The 21,323-nt window shown below is 44.7% G+C and overlaps 1 protein-coding gene across 1 annotated transcript in view; it reads left to right on the forward strand.

Annotated features, from left to right (window-relative positions):
- The window catches only part of Vps53 (VPS53 subunit of GARP complex), a 136,047-nt gene that overhangs the window by 6,487 nt on the left and 108,237 nt on the right, over positions 1–21,323 (forward strand). Inside the window, exons 2-4 of the mRNA XM_038327391.2 lie at positions 393–473; positions 10,045–10,094; positions 12,257–12,323. Of these exons, the coding sequence (XP_038183319.1) occupies positions 393–473; positions 10,045–10,094; positions 12,257–12,323 (198 nt within the window). The remainder of the gene's footprint in view (positions 1–392; positions 474–10,044; positions 10,095–12,256; positions 12,324–21,323) is intronic.

The following is a 21,323-nucleotide window of genomic DNA, read 5'->3' on the forward strand; positions in this document are numbered from 1 at the left end:
AAATAAATATTAAAAAAAAAGTTGAATTTTTTTTTGTTTTTGTTTTGTCTTCAAGAACCTACTAATATAAAGATTGAATTTTGAATCCCCCATTTTGATAATTTTATTCCCTTGCTTTAGTAGTATTCTCTGTGTGTACATGATGTGATGTGTGGGTGCTCATGTCATAGCATTTATGTGGAGGTCAGAGGACAACTTTGTGAAGTTGGATTCTGGGGATCCAGCTCTGGTTGCTAGGCTTGCTTGACTATACCTTTGCTCCTGAGTCATCTTGCTGGTCCTGTTCCTTCTAATTGGAACAAAAACCAAAACGAAAAAAGCCCAAATAGGCCTGTGCTTATCTGTGGTGTCCAACACGATGTTTTAATCAATAACCTTCTGTTATTATGTAGGTATTTCCAAGCCAGGATCCTCTTGATCAAGCTGACTTCAATGCTGTTGAGTACATCAATACTCTGTTTCCAACAGAGCAAGTAAGTAAGCAGCTTTAGGTTTTCCTTCTTCCTGATGGCTTTGGCTCATCCTGTGTGTTGTGATTGGTGTGATAAACAAATGACATTAAGTTCAAATCACTTAAGTTCAAGTGTAACTAGCTGGGTCAATTAGCCAAGTAGCATGGGGCTCTTTGTTTGCTGAATGTAGTTTTAGAAGTTTGGCACGCCGGGCGGTGGTGGCGCACGCCTTTAATCCCAGCACTCGGGAGGCAGAGGCAGGCGGATCTCTGTGAGTTCGAGACCAGCCTGGTCTACAAGAGCTAGTTCCAGGACAGGCTCCAAAGCCACAGAGAAACTCTGTCTCGAAAAACCAAAAAATAAAAATAAAATAAGAAGTTTGGCACCTCTAGTTTGTGAGAGTCTCCCTCAGCCCTCACCGAAGTCTGTGTTATAAATTGGGGACTTAAAACATAGGAGGGAAAAGCGGGAGCAGGGCAGGCAGGATAAACTCCAACTTACAAAGCAACATTTAAAATGTAAAGTTGTGGACATTTTGTTTATATTCTCTTGTGTGATTTGCGTAGACGGGGTTTTCTTACAGTAATCCAGAGTTAGAAGCCAGAAAATTTAGGAAAGGCCAGGTAGATTTTTGGTCCACCTGACCACCTTCTCTCCCTCCCTTTTTCCTTCCTGCCGTCCTTTCTCCCCCTCTCTCTTTCTAGTTAGGGTCTAATATAGCCCAGCATTGTCTTCACTGTATAGCCAGAATGCTCCTATTGCCTCTGCCTCACTGGCACTGGGTGACAGATGTGTGCCACCATGCTGACTTTGGGTTTTTCATTTCTTTACTAAGCAGATGTTTACTGGGCACCTGTCATGTGCTGTCAGTCACTGTTCTGGGCATGGGGATGCATCATTGCCACCTAGGTGTGTGTGATCAGAGCGGAAGGGACACTGGAGTGCCGTGAGGAAGACAGGGAAGGGAGAGCGCAGTGCAGAGACAAGAGCTTTCTTAGGAGGATCAGAACCCAGGAGAGCCAGCTGGTTCTCGAAGGGTCCCTTTATTCAGTCAGCCAGCCAGACTCCCAGTCATTTATGGAGTGCGCTAGGTACCAGAGACTGTTTAAGAGACTAGAGAGAAATGGGCAACATGCACGTAAGTTCCGGTCTCACGGGGTGCAGTGTGGGAAGGAAGACAAGGAATGAATCAACGAGAAGTGATCCAATATGGCTGACGATCTGCTGGGAGCAAGTGTAGCTGCCAAACATGGTGGCATGGACGGAGGCCTTTTATTTATTTATTTTTTAAAAAATATTTATTTATTTATTTATTATGTATACAATATTCTGTCTGCGGGTATGCCTGCAGGCCAGAAGAGGGCACCAGACCCCCTTACAGATGGTTGTGAGCCACCATGTGGTTGCTGGGAATTGAACTCAGGACCTTTGGAAGAGCAGGTCGTACTCCTAACCGCTGAGCCATCTCTCCAGCCCGGACAGGGCCTTTTAAAAGAGCCTAAAGGGAGGCTCGCTCTGAGGCTGCTTTTCTTATACCGAGACCTAAGAGACAGAGGAGCAGGCCTGTGGCCGTCTAGTGAAACACTGCTCTAGCCAGGGGTAAAGGCAGGAAGACAGGGAAGCAGGTCATTCTCCAGGAGGAGCAGGAGGACAAGTGGGGAGTGATGCAGAGACCATCAGAGATGCTGAGAGCCTCGTGAAGAGGCTGGATGGAGAGATCACGGCCTGACATGGAGCCGCCCAGTGTGTGCGTGAAGGGATTAAGTAGAGGCCTATGTAGATAAAATGCATTCATTCATTTACTCAGTAAAAGTGCTTCTTTTTTCTGCCTAATTTGGTGGGGCTGGAGGCGAGAAGTTTATCTGAAGATGGAAGAGTCAGCCACCAGAGATAGTCTTTATGAACTCAGAACTTACAGTCTGCCTTGATAAGACTTCATAGCATTTACATTTAAAAGGAAATATGGATTCGTCTGTGTCAGTAGTAATTATAGTATGGTACCTGAGTCCTGACTTCTACCACTAGAATGTTAAGATTTAGCATTGACCTGGTATTGATTACAGTAGGCATTCTAAACATTTAGCAGCAATGGATTCTCCGCTGTGATGATGGCCTTGGCAGTGAGGTAATGGGCAGAGTAATAAGGAAACATGGCAGAATGCTCAGCTGAAATGCGGTATTGGATCTGCTGTAAGCGGGCTTAAGAATCCAGAGGCTTAGTGGGGTGCTGGTGGCGCACGCCTTTGATGCCAGCACTCGGGAGACAGAGGCAGGTGGATCTCTGTGCATTCGAGGCCAGCTTGGTCTATAGAGTGAGTTCCAGGACAGCCAAGAAATTCTGTCTTAAAAAAACAAAAACAAAATAAACAAAAAGCCAGAGGCTTCCCGGAGGAATGGCACGTAGGCTACATTAAGGAAGCTAAACTTTGGTTGTAGCCTGCTCCACTTGGCAGGTGTTGGCACCTTTACTCAGTGTTGCAGTGGGGAGGAACAGGTGTCGGTGGTAAACAGGGTCAGAGTAGGTGTGAGCAGTTAGGCCGTGAGCAGCTCCCTTGCGGCTGTCTAGTGGATATGCGGGTGGATATGCAGAAGCCGGTGCATCTCCCACCACTGTTCACACCCCAGCAGACACGCCTTCACTCTGCCTTTACCAACATCATCCCGTCTTCTGACTCTCATAACAGAGTTCTATCTCTCTCTGGATTTCTTTGACAGTCTAGTTTTTAAAAATACATTAATTTTTAAAATAAAATTTGAAAAATGTTACAGTGTTTGATTGACTGTTTGGAGGTTCTGTAAGTAGCCTTCATTTCTCAACATTTCTGTGAAGGGCAGTTAGGGTTGGCTGGTGATAGAGGCTTGGTAACAACTACCTTAAGATAGCCTCGTCCTGCTCATCAAGAACGCTGACTTGCTGGGAGGTGGTGGCACACACCTTTAATCCGAACATTCACGAGGCTGAGGCCCGAGGCAGGAAGATCTCTGTGAATTTGAGGCCAGTCTGCTCGAAATAGGAAGTTTTAGGACAGCCAGGTCTATATATCTCAAGATCCTGTCTCAAAACAACAACAAAAAAATTTCCAATTCAGTTAAACAAAGAAACCAATCATGTTGGAAAGTTATATAGGAAGCTGCCAGGTTTTCACCTCTTTCTGAAATGGTTGTACACACATACATGCACACACATGTGCGTGCACACACACACACACACACACACACACACTTTTTAAAGTGAAAATTTGTTTTTTCCCTAGATTCAGTTGTGTCTTTTCTGATCATGCTTCCACATGCATGATAGTACGCAGTGACATTTGTTCCAGTAAGTCAGACAGTGCAGAACACAGGGTCAGGCCACGCTCTATATTCCTGGTCCTAGAGTTATACTCAGCCGGCCGTCTACCAGCCCAGATCCCCACGGATCTTCATGAGAAAGCAGTAGGATGGAGTGGCCTAACTTACCAGTTCTTTTAACTCTTGGGCAAAACCCATCTGTATATATCGTGGACCTACAAAAAATAATTTTACATTTAGATTATTTCTGTAAATGAGTGATTAGGCTGTATTTCTCTTGAGTGGTCTGCATGCTGTGGATGCTGCGGCTGGAGTGGGGGCCATCAGTCCTCAGATGTCTCCTCTTCAAGTCTGGGAAATCTCAGGTTTCTGTACTTAACAGAGTTCTGTACATGGTGACCGAGAAGAGCCAGATCTACTAACAATGATCTGGAAAGCATTTTTAGCTTCCTAGAGGTGAATTAAAAAAATTATTTGTCATGTTATTGGAGATTTGAGAAGAGATGCTTTAAAACTTATGAAAGCAGTATAATCTTTGAGGATTGATTATAAAGCACTTGAGGATTGATTGATTCTGGTAGTGCAAGACCAGCCTGGGCAACCTAGCAAAACTCCTATCTCAAGAGGAAAAAAGCTGGAGATGTAGCCCAGTGGTAGAGCATTTGTCTAGTGTTTGTGAGGCTAAAGCTTAAAGATCTTTTAAAATTTTTATTTATGAATTTTATGTGTGAGTGCTCTGTCTGCATGTCTGCCTTTATGCCAGAAGAGAGTATCAGACCCCATTATAGATGGTTGTGAACTGCTATGTGGCTGCTGGGAATTCAACTCAGGACCTCTGGACGAACAGTGAGTGCTCTTAACCACTAGCCATCTCTCCAGCCCCAAGGTTCAAGTTCTAATGCTGGAAAAAAGAAAAGGGGCAAAAGAAAAGAATATGTATAATCAAGAAACTTGGGGGCAGAAAAAGAACTTAGCTGGGCATGGTATCATTTGTAATCCCAGCACTTAGAGGCAAGAGGATCAGGAGTTCAAGGCCATTGTGGATACTTAGAGAGTATAAAATCATCGTGGCCTACCTGAGACACTCAAAATAAACCAAATAAATGTTGGAGATTGGCTCAACTCTTTAAGAGCACTACTCTTGTAGAGGACCCAGGTTCAGTTCCCCACACCCACACAAGCATCTGAAAGGCCGAGTCCATACATCCCAGTCTCCTTTTACAGCCTTGTCGGGCACCATACACCTGGTCTACATACATGTGTGCAGACACTCACATTAAATAAAGAAGCCAAGTAAACAAACTTTTTTTGACATTTTAACTCTGCTACACACCTGGAACCCTACTGTAGGAGGGTCATGAATTTAAGGCTAACAGCCTTGTCTAATGGCAAAGTCATGTCTAAAAAATAATTACAAAAAAAGAAGTTTTACTGATCTCAAGATGCTCTGAGTCTTTGTTATCAAGAAGAAAGAGAAAAGGAAAAAGAAAGAGCAAACAAACCCCAGATGACAAGTTCCCCGGATTCGTTTCCTAAAGCATCAGTTCTCCTAGAAAGAAGAGCAGGACGGAATACACACAGCAGTGCACCTTCCTGAGGAGACAGCCATTTTCCAGGATTATCAGAGTGAAGGAAATGCATTTCAGTAAGGGATACATTTAACAGCACAACTCCATTACCATCAAACCAGATGAGTCATCAGAGAAGATGTACATCTTCCTGTGACGTGTGCAGTCGCTGCATTCCCTCGGGCCTTTCCTCCAGCTCCAGGAAAGACTCCCACGTCATTGAAGGCTGCGCTGAACTTGGGGCTTGTCAGCTCCCTCAGACACAGGTGGAAGGGAAGGTCAACCATTGCAGCTAGGTAGCATAGCCTGGGGGTGTAGCTCAGTGTGCACCAGGCACCAGCACCTAAAACAAGCCCAAGGATGGATCTGTCTGTCTGTCTGTCTATCTGATCTATTGATATCTAGATATCGATGTAGATATGTATGAACAGTGACTAGAATCAGACAGATCTCCACAACCTTAGACAAAGATCTGTCCTGTCAGAATCGACTTCCTGAATTTTATTAACCAACCAGGAGGAGGATGACTGTGTGCCTCATACAGCTCAGGGGGTTAAGGAAAAGAATTTCTGTGAAGTGACCATACTAAAGGTTAGCACTCTCTCTTCTCCCTCGCTCCTGTCCATAGGAAGACTGCAAGTCTATCAGCTAATGAAGTGTACGATCTTTTTGAGTGAGTGACAGAGAAAGGGGGCGGGAGAATTAGGGATTGAGTCTAGGGCTTCATGCATGCTAGGCAAGTGCTCTACCACTGAGCTATGCCCTGACTTCTCTTTTCTGTTCTTTTGATAACCGTGGACTGCCAGGTCCATGTTGCCTTCTAACCTGCCTGTCCAGTGTTTCTAGGGATGGCAGAAGGGCCATCAGATAAATATGTCTTTATGACCTAATCTTTTTCCTATCAACGGGACTTGTCTACAGGTCTTTGCTGTTTTGTTTATTCTCGTATGCATGTGTGTGTGCAGGTTTATTTGCTGCACAGTGTGCTCCTGGAGGTCAGAGGACAGCTTTTGGAGTTAATTCTCCCCATCCACTGGAGGCCAGGAATCAAACTTTGCAGGCTTGCACAGCAAGTTCTTTTATCTGCTGAACCATCTCACCTGCCCTCTCTGATTTTTAAAATGCAGTTGTACATCTGCATAATTATTTTGGGTGACTCTTAGAAAACAGTGTTATGGTTTAACCAAGACCTTCCTGTCTCAGGACTATCAAATTCAAGAAATGGCACTGTGGTACAGTCAGTATCACTGGTGTGGAGTGTCCTCCCAGCACGTGGCTGAGTGAAAAGGCGCGGTGCAGTCTACCCTTGGGTGGATGTGCTCCTTACTCAGACTGAGAAAGTGGAGAAGCTGCAGTCGGGCGGCACAGGGCAAGCGGAAGCCTGCATTCACTGCACGCTCTTACCGTCTAGATTTTTGGTTATGTATATGTTTTAACAATTTTAAATACCTTATAAATATTTTATATTTGTAATTAAAACAATTTTATAATGTATAATTATATACACTATATACATAATTATACATGAGGATACAAACCATATTAATTTTGGTAGTGTCCCTGATTTAAAAAGGTGTGATGACAAATTCCTAACTGCCATCATTCAGATTTCTCGAATACTAATTAAAAACATTTTTATTTTATGTGTATAAATGTTATGCCTGCATGTAAGTACACCACATGTGTCAGAGCCCAGAAAACAGTGTTGAAGAGGGTGTGGGATCCCCTGGAACTAGAGCTACAGATGCAGGGAGCCACCAGTGTGGATGCTGGCAACCAAATCTGGGTCCTCTGCAAGAGTAGCCAGTGCTCTTAATCACAATCCATTTCTCCAACCCCTTAGTACTAACATAAATTCATGGACTGGTGAGAAGGCTCAGCAGGTAAAGGCACCTGCCACCAACTCTGAGGACCCACATAACAGAAGGGAACAGACTCACAAACTGTCCTTTGACCTTTACGCTTAAGCCATGGTACTTGTGCGCATTTACAATTAAATTTAACTAATTTAAATTTAGCCGGATTTACAGACAATTATGAGGTGCCTGACATGGTGCTGAGAACTGAATTCAGGTCTTCTGGAAGAACAGCAAGTGCACTTAACTGATGAGCTATCTCTCCAGTTCCCCCACCCTACAAAATATTTTAAAGACTCTATACACATTTCTTGAATGTGATAGTCCTTAGACAAGAAGGTCTTGGTTAAACTACAGCATTGTTTTCTAAGAATCACCCAAAATAATTATGCAGATGTACAATAGCATTTTAAAAACATAATAGAAAGAATATATACTTAAGAATATATATTTTTTAAATATAGTATTTATTATATTAAAATATAAAAATGTTTTAAAAATATATGTACACCTAATCCCAGCACTCAAGAGACAGTCATTGTTGTTGTTTTAAGAGTGGGTTCCAGCAGAGTTAGTAGGCCAGGAACTATTACACCCATTTTTTTCTTTTTAGAAACTCAGGGAGGTTGAAGAGCTGCCCTTTAGCAAGTTGGCAGTGGCAGAGGTGGGACAGGCACGAGGTCCTGGGCAACTCACTGGCTGTTCCTACAGTGATGGTGATTTAAATCACACCCAGTCACAAACATCCCAGTTTGAAGGGATGAACCTAACAATAGGACTAAACTCACCCCCATTGCCTTGGATTGCCCATTTAAAGCAGCTTTTCTTTTTTGAATTTCACCTTCTCTCTCTGCTCTTGGATTTCTGAAAGTTGAGAGTAAACCTTGGCTTAAAAGGAGAGATGTGGATGTACTACTGTGGCGCCTCAGGTCTGTTCCTGGAAGGCTTCTGGCTTCCTCCTGTCAGCCTAGAGCCAGAAGCAATTTATAAGCATAGTTCCTCCTGAGAACGTTTCTGTTGGGGAGAAGAGAGGGGAATTAGAAAATTGCTGTCCTTTCCATCTTCCACCAGGGGGCACCATTTCACCACATTTTCTTCTCTAGGTCCGTTTGTTTTACTATTCTGTGACAGTCATTATAACTGAATTAGAATGTAGGCAAATACTCAGAGGCAAAAAGAAGAAACATTGCAATTATTCCTTCCCTTAAGCTACTAATTCAGATTTTCTAGATTCCATCCACTGGCATGTTACAGTATATAGTTTTCCAGACATTTTCCTAACGCATATACATCCATAAAAATAACTTATTTTTTTAGTGAAGGGTAACATATTATAGAGAGGTATGTCATTTGTTTGTTTGTTTGAGACAGGGTTTCTCTTGCTACTCTGTTTGTCCTGGAACTCACTCTGTAGACCAGGCTGTCTTCGAGTTCACAGACTCACCTAGCTCTGCTTTGAGTGCTGGTATTAAAGGTGTGTGCCACCATGCCAGACTGTATTTTTCTTTTTTTTCCTTTGAGAAAGGATCTTATTGAGTACACTGGCCTCAAACTTGTGATCCTCCTGCCTCAAACTCCTGAGTCCTGGGATTACAGGTATGTACCATTATGCTTAGCCTTAGCAAACAAATATTAAGTGAGAAGCTTGATGCATTTTCCCGAGTGAAGGACGCCATCACTCAAGCAGGACCTCGAGGACTGACATGGTGTCCTCGGAGGGCCTCTTGGCTTTCTACAGCCACTGGCTTCTTCAGAGCGCTGTTTTTCTGACTTCTAAGGTGAGAAATAATTTCACGTGTTCTAGAACCACATGAATGGGGTTGTGCAGTCCATACCCTTGTTCCTGGCTCTCCCCAGCAGTGGTGTGTGAGTAAGAATTAGACATTGTTGAGGCTGGTGAGATGGCTCGGCGGTTAAGAGCACTGACTGTTCTTCCAGAGGTCCTGAGTTCAATTCCCAGCAACCACATGATGGCTCACCACCACCTGTAATGAGATCTGGTGCCCTCTTCTGGCATTCACATATACATGCAGGCAGAACACTATATACATACTAAATAAATTAATTTAAAAAAAAGAATTAGACATTGTCATCCAACTATCTTCATCCATCCCATTTCTTTGCTGTAGTTTATTTTATGATTTTGTCTGTCTTTTTTTTCCTTTTTTTGAAACAGAGTCTTTGTAGTGCTGGCCAGCCTTGCCCCACCTGGCTCCTCCTGATGCTGGAACTAAGAGTGCACACCACACCCAGCCCACAGCCTTCTGTGTTAGTAAACTCTCCATAGAGGTCTAGACAATCTCTTAGGCTTTATAGGTTTGCAGTACCTGTCACAACTCCCCAGTTCCTCCACTGCAGTACACAAGCAGCCATATACATGGAAGTTGACTAATGAGGACGGGTGTATTGTCAACTATTGCTTAGCTTTAAAAGAATTGCGCTGGGAAGGTGGCTGCTCACTGCCGAGGGAAAAAGTGTGGGGTCCAAGTTTGGATCGTTAGCACCCATGTAGGCACTGAGCATGGTGGTAATCTCAGCACTCAGGAGGTGGAGACAGAGTCTCCAGAGCAAGCTAGCAGGGAAGACTAGATGAACTGCTGAGCTCTGGGTTCAGTGTGAGACCTTGCCTCAACATGGAAGGTGGAGAGTGGCTGAGGAAGACTGCACATCTGTGTGCTCACAGGCTGTGCAGACATGTACACACACATACACACATATGTGCACATATAACAAAACCAAAGTCAGTTTTTAAAATAGGATGACTTTTTAAAGAATTAAGTGTGGGATCAAGATTAAACTCTGAGGTAGTATCATCTTCCTGTGAAAGAGACCTCCAGGAAATGGACTAACAGCCAGCACTCTTTTCCTTCATTGTAGTCTCTGGCAAACATAGATGATGTCGTGAACAAAATTAGACTGAAAATAAGGTAAGTAACGTCATATGATTGTTAATTAATGAAAAGCATGTTAATTTATTCATATCTGAATCACATTTATTTTGATGAAAGCACTAAAATCTCAAATTTAAAAATAATTCTTTCTTGTGGGTTTTCCTGCAAACTCTATGGTAAGGAGCTCAGTTCTTTGGCCAGGGTTTAACATCCCACACACAATGAACGAAACTGGAACAGACTGTTAAAAAAGTGGTCATCCGACAGGCTGTGGTGGTGCACACCTTTCACCCCAGCATTTGGGAGTAAACGCAAGGGGATCTTTGAGATCCAAGTCACCCTGTTTTATATAGTGAGTTGCCAGCCAGCCAGGACCATACAGTGGGACCCTGTTCTAAAACAAAACGAAACAAATCAGTTCATCAGGGCTGGCGATGTAATTCAGTAGAGTGCTAACCCGGGATCCACGAAGCCCTGGATTTAGTCCTAAGCATGCCACAAACCCATAAACCAGGAGTGGGTGCACACACCTCTAGTCTTAGCCTGTGGGCGAGACAGTCAGAAGTTCAAGGTTTGAGACCTGCCTGGGATACATGAGACCTTATTAAAAAAAAAAAAGGAGAAAAAGAAAGAAAGAAAAGGAAGAAGAGGAGGATAAGGAGAAAAAGTTAACTTTCAAAGGAGGCAAGAACTTTTCTACAATCTTTAATAGTTTTGTTCTTGCTTACCTTTTGTAGTGCTATGACTCAGAATTGGAGATGGGGTTATACCTGTTAGTTACCCGGACAATGATACTGGATTTGCAGGTTGACTTGAATGTGGTCCAGAATTAAAGACTTTGGTAACCCAGGGCCTGACTGTCCATGTTATCATCAGGTTCTTCCTGTCCAGTGGCCTGTTCTGGCTTATCCAGGTCTAGGTTTAGGAATTTGTATTTTCATTATATAAGTATGCTTCAAATATATTTTGGAGATTTTTTTTTAATTGAGACAGGGTCTTTCTATGAAGTCCCTGGCTGTACTGGAACTCACTCTGTAGACCAGTTCAGAGCTCTGTCTGCTTCTGCCTGCTTCTGCCTCCTGCATGCTGGGATTAAGGTGTGCACCACCACGTCCATTTGATTTTTGTTTGATTTTTGGTGAGAAAACTCATTTTGAAAATGGAAAACATTCATTTTGAGTCTGGAAGATAAGTTTGTTTCCCTAACATTCTTTAGGTCTTTCAGTATAGGAAACTGACCTATAAATGTGTTCTAGTGGTGCCTTAGGAAACACAAGGGTAAGCTAGAGAGAAGGCTCAGGACCTGGGTTTGGTTACCAGTATCCACGTTGTTACTCACAACCATCTGTAATTCCAGTCCCAGGGATCTGACACCTTCTGACCTCTAAATGCACTAGGCATGCACATGGTGCACATACACACATGCAGGCAAAACATTCACACACACATAAAATAATAAAATAAGTAAATTTTTTAAAAAAAGTCCTTTTTTGTTGGCTTCAGCTATAATGGCTCTAGAAGAGACCTCAAAGTTACCAGAGTTTATATAGAAAGTAGAAACATCCTGGCAATCCAGAGAGCCCTGTCAGCTAGCTATTTCCTGCATTCCTGCTACCATACCTTAAATAGATTCTTCAAGTGCAAAATGAAGCCGGCTGATAGAAATTCCTCTGGTGGAGGCGCCAGGCAGAAGCCCTTGCTGAGCCCTTGGGAAAAGACATCCCGGAAGCCGTAGATCTGCCTCTGACAGACTGCACCATCAGGGCATGAAGAGCAAGCACTGATTGCATGAATCACACCAGCTCTGACTGCTTTAAGGTCACCAAAGCAGGGATTTTGTGGTTGCTAATTTGAATTTGCTGGCTTATTTCTCTAAAACATCTGTAACTTTGTCATTGCTGATTTACTCTGTGAAAACCATTTACAGTTTTATTGGTCCTTTCAGCCAGCTTCTGAATATGAGCTCACTCACCAGTTTGTAAGCAAAGGTAACCCTAAATCTGCACTGGTGGTGACTTCTATTCGTGTTGCCCCATGGTCCAAGGCCTCATTCTTCTATTGCTTGTGCTCGTGTGGTTTCCTGCATTAAATAGGTGCAATCAGCGAAAGTTGATGAATGAATTACTGATTTTCTGTTTCTTTTGGTTTACCCAGAGTTGAGTTTGTTTGAATGACTTGTATCCTACCTTTTTTTCTAGGAGACTGGATGATAATATCCGGACTGTCGTAAGAGGTCAGACAAATGTGGGGCAGGACGGAAGGCAAGTAAGTGACGCATCCCTCTGCATTAGTTACCATCCTGTAATTTCATAGAGACTAAAACCCCACGTGACCAAAATGTTGATCAGTTTGTTTGCACTTTATTAGTCTGTCCATATACAGCAGGAAGCATGAATGACCTGCCTCAACATGACAAGGGCAGTATCTCCAGGCCAGCCATGATCTCTCACCCAGTGTCCTCCAGACCAGACTATGTATTAATACACAGCTCACTCAGGAACAGCAGCCTGCAGGCTATGATGGACAAACTGAAGGGTCCTAGTTTTTCACCCTCACAGACATGACATGCCCTGTGTCCCGGGCCTACCTCTAGCCCCTACTTTTGTCTGTCAGTTTGGTTGCTGCAGATGTTGATTTGAGGCAGCCATGGTTCCTCACAGCTGTCCCACCATCCAGCAGGGCTGCGTTCATTTCATTGTGGTGTAGTTCCTTCCTCCTCACTACAGAGGACCGTTGTGAGGGGGTGAAGGGGGAAGAAGCCTGTGGAGAGGAGGTACTCTTCCCTACCGAAGGCAGATGTTATCTGGATTCTGTTTAGGCGTCGGCCGTCAGGACAGCAGTGCTGAGCGCGCCTTTCCTCTGTGGTGTCAGCCGTGCACTCTTGAATGTCCACTCCTCTCGTTTGTCCTCCTCAGCTTTTTGCAGTGCTGGGGATCAAACCCAGGGCCTTTGCACACTAGATCACTGAGCCACGGCGCAGCCTTTGGTGTTTTTGAGACAGTGTTAACTGCATCACCGAGGCTGGCCTCAAACTCCCAGTCCTCCCACTTTGGCCTGCTGAGTTCTGGGATTACAACTGCAGCCTGCCATGACCAGCTCTGCGACAGTTTATAGTACAGTATAATGTAGTACAACTTCTGAAAACAGCTCTTAGGCTGCTCAGGGTTAGAGTGTAAGACAGGATCCAATTCTGGGTACACCTTTCCTTAGCGGCAACACCCCTGTTCCTGCTGCTAAGGGCTCAAAGGTGTCCACGGCAACATCCCCATTCCTAATGCTAAGGGCTCAAAGGTGTCTTGATTCTTACATTTTTCAGTTGGTTTTGTTGTTGTTGTTGTTGTTGTTGCTTTTTATTTATTTAAAGTTATGTGCATGAATGTTTTGCCTCACATATGTGCATCACGTATGTACCTGGTGCACATGTGTCTGTCGGTCAGAAGAGGGTGTCACACCCCTTGGATGGAGCTACAGATGGTTGTAAGCCACCAGATGGGTGCTGGAAACTGGACTCAGTGAAAGGAAAAGTATCAGCTCCGGACCCCCACAACCAAGTTCTCAGCACTAAGATTTATTTGTCCCAGAGGGACAGAGGGCAGGAAACAAGAGACAAGAACAGGAGATAGAGGACAGGGGAGAAGGGGAAGGAAACAAGAGAGACAGGGCAGGGGTATTTGTCCCAAAAGACAAAGAACTGTCTGGATAGAGAGGAGACAGACGTAGCCCATAGGCAAATGGTGGTTTATAAAGGTAAAATGGGAAGCCCCATGTCAGGATGAGGTGTTTAATTTTGATTGGGCATGTTAATTAGATGAGTTGAAGGGGGCTTTTGATTGCTGGACTTCAATACCTTGATTGCTGGACCTTGGTAGTTAGCCTCAGAAGAAAGAAGTGGCCAAAGAAGGGAACAGACTTTGGTGACTAGCTTCAGGAATGTATCCTAACTGTCTAAAACAGGCAGAGGGAATGGAGAGAAGGGCAAGACCTGTCAGCCATGTTTGCCAGCTCCAGGCTGGCTAGAGGCCCTTCACTTGGGTCCTCTTCAAGAGCAAAAAGTGCTCCTACCGCTGAGCCATCTTCCAGCCCCCTTATGTGGCAGAGCAGCTCACGGAACCTTGAGCTCACCAATTGACTAAATTGGCCAGCAAGCCTGCAGGGATCCGTCTGTCTCTGCACACCCAGTGCGGGGGCAGCAAGTGTGCATTGCCGCACCTGGCTTTTCCGAGGGTGCTGGAGACTGAACACAGGTCCTCATGCCTGAGAACCAAGTACCTCACCTGTGGAGCCATTGCCCCAGCCCTGTTGTTAGTTTTATCACCTCTGCTTTCCTGCATTTTATGGCTGTCATTCTTTTCCCTCTTGACACACCCTTCTGTTATCCGTCAGCACCAGTCTTCGTCCCTTTCTCATCACCACTGTCTGTTGCTGTGTTAACTCCTTAAGACATCCTGTTTCCTGGGCTCTCCCAGGGTCTTAGTGCTCACTACTTTGTTCTCGTCTATCAGGTCCCATGTAAACAGGACCTTAGAAGTATAGAGAGGAGGAAGGTTCCCTCATTGTGCTGATTAGCTTCCATTGGCCTCTCAGAACACGCTATCTTCTGACATGCCAGTGAAGTCAGGCATGTTCCCTTACTTGCTGCTTGAGGCTGCTGTCGACGTTTCCAATTCTGTCTCTTCCTTTGTTCTAAGCACTGAAAACTTCCTGCTCCGCCACATGCCGCATGCTTTCTGACCCATGCCTATGTAGTTATTTGTCCCTGTGTTCATTATCACCACCATGGCGAAACACCCAACAGGGAGAAATTTAAGGGAGGAAGGGATTATTCTGACTCCAGTCTGAGGGGATCCAGTCCTTCCTGACTGGGAAGCCACGGCAGCAGGAGCTGAGTCACACTGCATCCACAGTCAGGCAGAGAGGTCAGTGCTGTTACTGAGTTCACTTTCTACTCTTTATTCAGTCCAGCACCCCAGCCCATAGAATTTAGGGTGGGTCTTACTGGTTTATTAGCCTGATATAGACAATCCCTCTCAAATTTGCCTCTCAGCAGGGAATCCAGACCTGTCAGATAATAATCACTTCTCACTACCAGGGCCTGAAGTGGGCTTTTTTGTTTTGTTTTGTCTCCCTTTCTTCCAGTTTTTAAATTTCAAAACTTTACGCATTAAGGGCTAACTCAAATGCTAATTTTTTCATAATATTTTATTTGTCCCATCTGAAAAACACCAAAGGATTCAGAATTTTGGGCCCACGGAGACTTGACCTTCATCTGACCCTCTCTTCATCTGCAGAGGAGAAACAGATGTGTGTTCTTCCGCTTGTCACTTGTCACCCCCAGCCTTCCGCTGTGCCTGGCCCCCTGAGTCCATGGTCTCCCTTGACTTACTAATGAATAGCTCTTGGCCCCTTGGCTCGTTTGTAGGCTCCTTGAAAGCAGGAACCGTCTTTTTCATCTTACACTTGAGTCCACGCAGTCCTTCATGCAACTGCAGTGAACATTTGGTATGTCTTAGATCATTCATTGCGAATAGACAAACGCTCTTGCCCTTGGCTTCAAAAGCTTCATTTTAGTCATGTTTGAGGTGGTATAAAGTTTGATTTGGTGAGGGGTGTTCAGTGCTCAGGATAGGACTGGAGGCTTCCTGAATGCTAGGCAACTGTGCATAGTTCTGTCACCGAGTTGCATCTCCAGCCCATGGTTTGTGTGTGAATAGGCCCATTTTACTGCTACTTGGAATAGCACCGCTCTATTTTGTGATTCAGCCTACATTTAGAAGGGCTTGCAGAAACCTTAAAACACTTGGGAGAGTCCCGGGTGTTGAAGGTCCCCAGAACATGAAAAGAGAGCTGGTGATTCATTGGGACTTCTTGTTGGGTCATGCTATGTCCGTACACATCCTAGCTGCTTACATTTTAACTTGTGGGCCATGAAAGAGCAGCATGGGGGAGCAATGGAGAGCAAGCCCCAGAAGGGGTAGGCCTCAGGAATTCCTCTCCCCACCTTCACTTGGAAACGGGTCACAGGTTGTCAGCCGGGCAGCTCGTGTTTCAGAGAGCAAGATCATGTTTTCAAGAATGTTTAGATCGCATTTCAGTCTGTGATGGAATTTTGTGTTGTCTCCTTAGAATCCAGACAGAGAGGAAGCCCAGAAGAAATAATCACTTTTCCTGTCATCCTCTCCATCTGTCTCTTCCAGCAGATTGAAATGCCAGCTCAAGTGGAGACTTTCTTCAGCAGAGTGTGCTTGGTTCTGTCCTTGTCAGCTCCTAGGGATGACAGCTTGACTCCGGCGGGTGGCTTGCTGAAGTGAGTCTCCAGCTGACCGGCCCAAACTAGGGGGTTATGGATGTGCCAGAATATTGGGTTTTATAGGCCAGGAGGCCCCATGCTCCCCTCCTCTGTGGAACATGAGCAGTTTGCTTTCAGAACTTGTTTCTTCAGAGGCCGAGAACACTCAGGAGAGCAACAGTGGGAACAAAGGGAAGCTTCCCTTCCTAGATGGAGTCTCTGCATCCCCCTGAGCAGCTTGTCAACCTGTGTAAAGCAAGCATTCAGCCTTATTGCACATCGTGGGAGCTTCTTTGAGCTTGTTTGCTTTTTTATTTGGGATTTTTGTTTGTTCCTTTGGGTTTTTTTTTTTTTTTTTTTTTTTTTTTTGGTTTTTTGAGACAGGGTTTCTCTGCAGCTTTAGAGCCTGTCCTGGAGCTAGCTCTTGTAGACCAGGCTGGTCTCGAACTTACAGAGATCCGCCTGCCTCTGCCTCCCGAGTGCTGGAATTAAAGGCGTGCACCACCACCGCCCGGCTTGTTTTGCTTTTTGAGACTGGGTCTCATGCAGTACTTTCTGGCCTTAAAACTCTCATACTTCCACCTCTCAAGTACTAGGGTTACAGATTCATGCCTGCAGGCATGGCTTTTGTGAGCTCTTAGAAGACAGTTTCAGTGGTTTATTGTGGAGGAGGAGGGTAGTGGGTTCCAGTATTGATCTCAGCTCATTAGGCCTTCATGCCGCTGAGCCATCTGTTAGGCCTTGTAAAAGACATGGTTAGCAGGAACGTGCTTTTGTGTTGGTGTATGTGTTGTGCATGTGTGTGGTGTGTGTGCACTACTGTGTGGTGGTCTTGCTTTTGATGCAAGGTCCTCTCACTGAACCTGGAGCTCATTGATTGAGCTAGGCTGGCTAGACAGCAATCCCTAGATACCCACCTCCCCAGCACTGGGGTCACAGCTACATTTGGGGGTGCTAGAGGTCAAACTCAGGACCTCATGTCCCTTCACTGAAACTTTACCAATGGAGTCATCTCCCCAACCCTGAGAACACTTCTTTTTTATTGTTTGGGGCAGGGCATGGTAGCACACCCTTTAATCCCAGCATTCAGGAAACAGAAGTAGGAGGATCTCTGAATCCAAGACCAGCCTGTTTCTGGACCAGTCAGGACTACATAATGAAACCTTGTCTTGGAAATGAATACATAATAAATAAATAAATCATGGGCTGGAGTGATGATTCAATGGTTAGGAGTGTTTGTTGATCTTTCAGAGGACCCGAGATTCCTAGTAACCCAAGTTGGGCAGCTCACAACCACCTATAACTCCAACTGTGGGGAATCTGATGCCTCCAGCCTTTGTGGACACTGCACTCCCTATACAAACCTACACATAGACACAGGCATATGCACATAAATAATTAAAAATATTTGGACAGATTTTTAAATTGAAGATCCAATAAGGCCGTTTTTTAGTTTCTAGAATACCAGCTGCTTGGTTAGCAATCTGCTTACTAAACATTTTGGAGAGCCTTTGGTTGTTGACCACCTCTCCTGTGGGCCAGCATGTAGTGATCTAGCCTGTGACCTCTTCTAACCAAACTACAATGATCTTACAAAGTTCCTGTAAGGCACTTAGTCCTCCCCATTTTCGTTTGTCGAGCTCATCAGTCCAAAACCTAATTCGATGTTCACATGTTGGAAATGTGTGGATAAAATGAGCCAGTTCATGCTCTGATGTGCTCAGAAATTCATGCAGCTTTCTGAGAATGGAAGCAGACAACTGGAAGGTAGCTAGGAAGAGGTGACTTTCAGAGCAGGTTAGGGGAGGGAAAGGCTGGCACTGAAATCAAGAGGGGCCAAAGCTTGAGCAGTTCCCAGGAAGCTCACTGAGAATCACCAATGCCGGGTCACCCTGTGCTATTGTTTCTTTGTGCAGCTTGGGTACAACATGGCTATTTCTTTGAGCAGAGCCTGGCTGAGGTTTAGGAAGGGAAGAGAATTATTACCACCCTCCCCAGTGCCTCTGCTCACTGAAATTCACATGTGGAAAAAGCTGTAGACAATTGTGGTGTGAGCTTCCACCCAATTGAAAATACTTTAGATAGCTTCTCTGACAGTTTCTGATTCTGCAGAAGTATGGCTATGTGTGAGATGGGGAGATCACAACTGCATCGGCCCACAGGACACACTATTCCAGATGTGTTCAGCTTTAATTGGAATAAACTTCTCTCTCAGACTGAACTGAATAGGGAAGTATATTTGCTGTGGTCCTCATCAGTTTCAGGTCTGCCAGCTGGACCGTGGTACACCTAATCCTTGTCTCTGTTACAGCTTCTGCCATTTAAATGACTGTCATGTTCCTTTTCTAACATAGCCATCCTGAACTTCCTTAACTCTGATGTAATTTCCAGAGCGTTCACTGTTCTGCTCTTTGCTCTGAATGGGGTTTGTCAGCATCCCCCTTAATGTGTGATTGCTAGGAGTAGACATTGTGGGAACATGCAGAGGAGGGCTCTATCTCCCTGTTGTCAGAATTCCTTCTCTGGGGAGGCACAGGCCACAATCTACCCCTCCTCATAAGGTCCCAATGACTAAAGTACGGTTTCACCAGAGTTCACCCTGGGGAACAGATAAGTTTATTGAATTTACGTACAGTGCATGGATGAGGGGTAACTGGCAGGAGTGTGGGTGACCCAAAGCATCTACACTTGAAAGTCTTCATCTTACATAGCTGATGGCTTCCCCATAGCAACATATATGGAAGCACCACTTTAACTGTCACCAGCCTATATTCTCTGCCTCCTCCTGAGATCCTCAAGCCATGTGCAGTCGTGGCAGAATTCCAGGCAGATGGCTGGGAAGACCAGCTAGTCTCTCAGGTGAGAGTGATGGAGTCTAGCCGGCAGCCACACCTGGCCTGATGAAGATCGAGGTGTTTCATTCAGACAACTGCTTTCTGTTACCATCGGGTCTGTCAGTGGCCTGAAATTAACTACATTTTTATATGGATAAGCATGTTTCTGGACGGAAGTCAGTGATTTTTCTAGATTCTCTGGAGAGGGGAGCGGCAGCTCCTCAGAAGTTAAGTGGCATCCCTGAAGATAGTATTCTCCTGCTCCCTGGTGTTTTGATAGGCTTCCCGGCAGCCACATCACCTTGTTGACCTCATTGATTTGTCAGTCCCCTGCAGCACTCATGTCGAGGGTTGCAAGGAAGGCCTTCCTTGAAGATAAGGAAGCAGCCTAAGCAGAGTATGTGATTAATGTCTGTCTCCTTTGGGAGAGTGAGTGCCAGGTCTCAACGGGACAGCCACATGTCAATTGTAGCCCACTTGTGGTCAGGTCTGAATGTAGACCCACAGTTGCCAGATCTATCAGTTTTTCAAGAGAAGCCAGGAATCTGGGTTTTTCTGTGCCTCTTCTAGCTCTTAAATGTTGGCTTGGTGTTTTTCCTAAACACTGCAAAGGCCAAACCAAACACATCTGTGGCCCAGCGCTCTGCACCACTGCCCCAGGTCTTTTTCATACGAGCCTCATTTAAACTCTCTTCTCTATTTGTGCAATAGATTCTTTAAAATCTGCACCAGGCTTTATGTGTCCTACCCTTAGTCGTACCTTATGTTTTACCCGATCATTTCAACCTATCAAGATCTTTGTAATCTCAGAGCCTTCCCATTTTATCACCATCAAACGTGCCATGTGTTCCCTCTCTCTTCACTCAAGCTGTAGATGAGAAAGTGGAACAGGTTGGGCTCAGAGCTGTGTGCTTTGCCAGCAGAGACTTCTGTTCTCCTCATCCTGACTCCAGTCTAAAGTGCCAGGCCCAGAAAACATATGGTTCTTACCTGTTCTTGGTTATTTTCCAGGGCTGGCTCTCTCTCTCTCTCTCTCTCTCTCTCTCTCTCTCTCTCTCTCTGTGTGTGTGTGTGTGTGTGTGTTGGTTTGCTTGCTTGTTTCTCTTAAGATTTATTTTTATTTATATGTATATCTCTGTGTAAATGTGTGCTCTGGGAATTGCAAGCAGTTGTGAGCTCCCTGACATGAGTGCTGGGAGCTTAACTCAGGTCCTCTGGAAGTGCAGCAAGTGTTCTTGACTACGATCCATTTCTCCAGCCCCACCCCCTTTAAAAGACAGTATCTCACACTATGGACTATGCTATGCTAGAACTCACTATGTAGCCCAGATTAGTCTTGAACTCCTGATCCTCCTGCCTCTGCCTCCTAAATGCTAGAATGACAGGCAAGGCCACACCTCACTGGTGCAGGGCCATGTTTCCTAATCATTCTGTTTCTGTTTTCCCTAGAAAAGGCAGTTAATAATACTTCACTTGCCATAGGGATATCATGAAGACATATGAACCAAATCAGAAAAGTGTGTTACTTTCCAGGGAGAAAATATTCACTGCTTTTCATCACAAAAATTAGCACCTCATCTAATTCAAGTATTAGAACAGAAACAAGTGTTTCCCAAACTGAACCAGGTTGGGTTTAAGGCTCTACCGTATGTGGCTGAGTTTGTTCTCAACAGTGAAATGGTAGAAGTGTTTATGTTTTACTTTCTACCACTTTTATTTTATAAATTCTTTCATCCTTTCTTAGGAAGAAAATTGTCTTAATTAGGGTTTCTGTTGCTGTGAAGAGAGACCATGACCGTGGCAACTCTTATAAAGAAAAACATTTAATTGGGACTGGCCTATAGCTCAGACTTTTAGTCCATAATCATCATGGCAGCAAACAAGTCAGCATGCAGGCAGACATGGTGCTGGAAAGGGAGCTGAGAGCCTGTATCTGGGTCAGCAGGCAGATGGAAGAGAGTGACCCTGGGCCTGACTTGAGCCTCTGAAACCTCAAAGTCCACCCTCAGTGACATACTTTCTCCAACAAGGCCACACCTCCTAATAGTGCTATTCCCTGTAGGCCTATGGGGGCCATTTTCTTTCAAACCACCACAAAAATGAAGCCCATTGATTGATAAAAAGTAATTAAGGAAGTAAATGGCA

This window comes from Arvicola amphibius, chromosome 4 (assembly GCF_903992535.2).
Source record: "Arvicola amphibius chromosome 4, mArvAmp1.2, whole genome shotgun sequence".
NCBI classification, from domain to species: Eukaryota; Metazoa; Chordata; class Mammalia; order Rodentia; family Cricetidae; genus Arvicola; species Arvicola amphibius.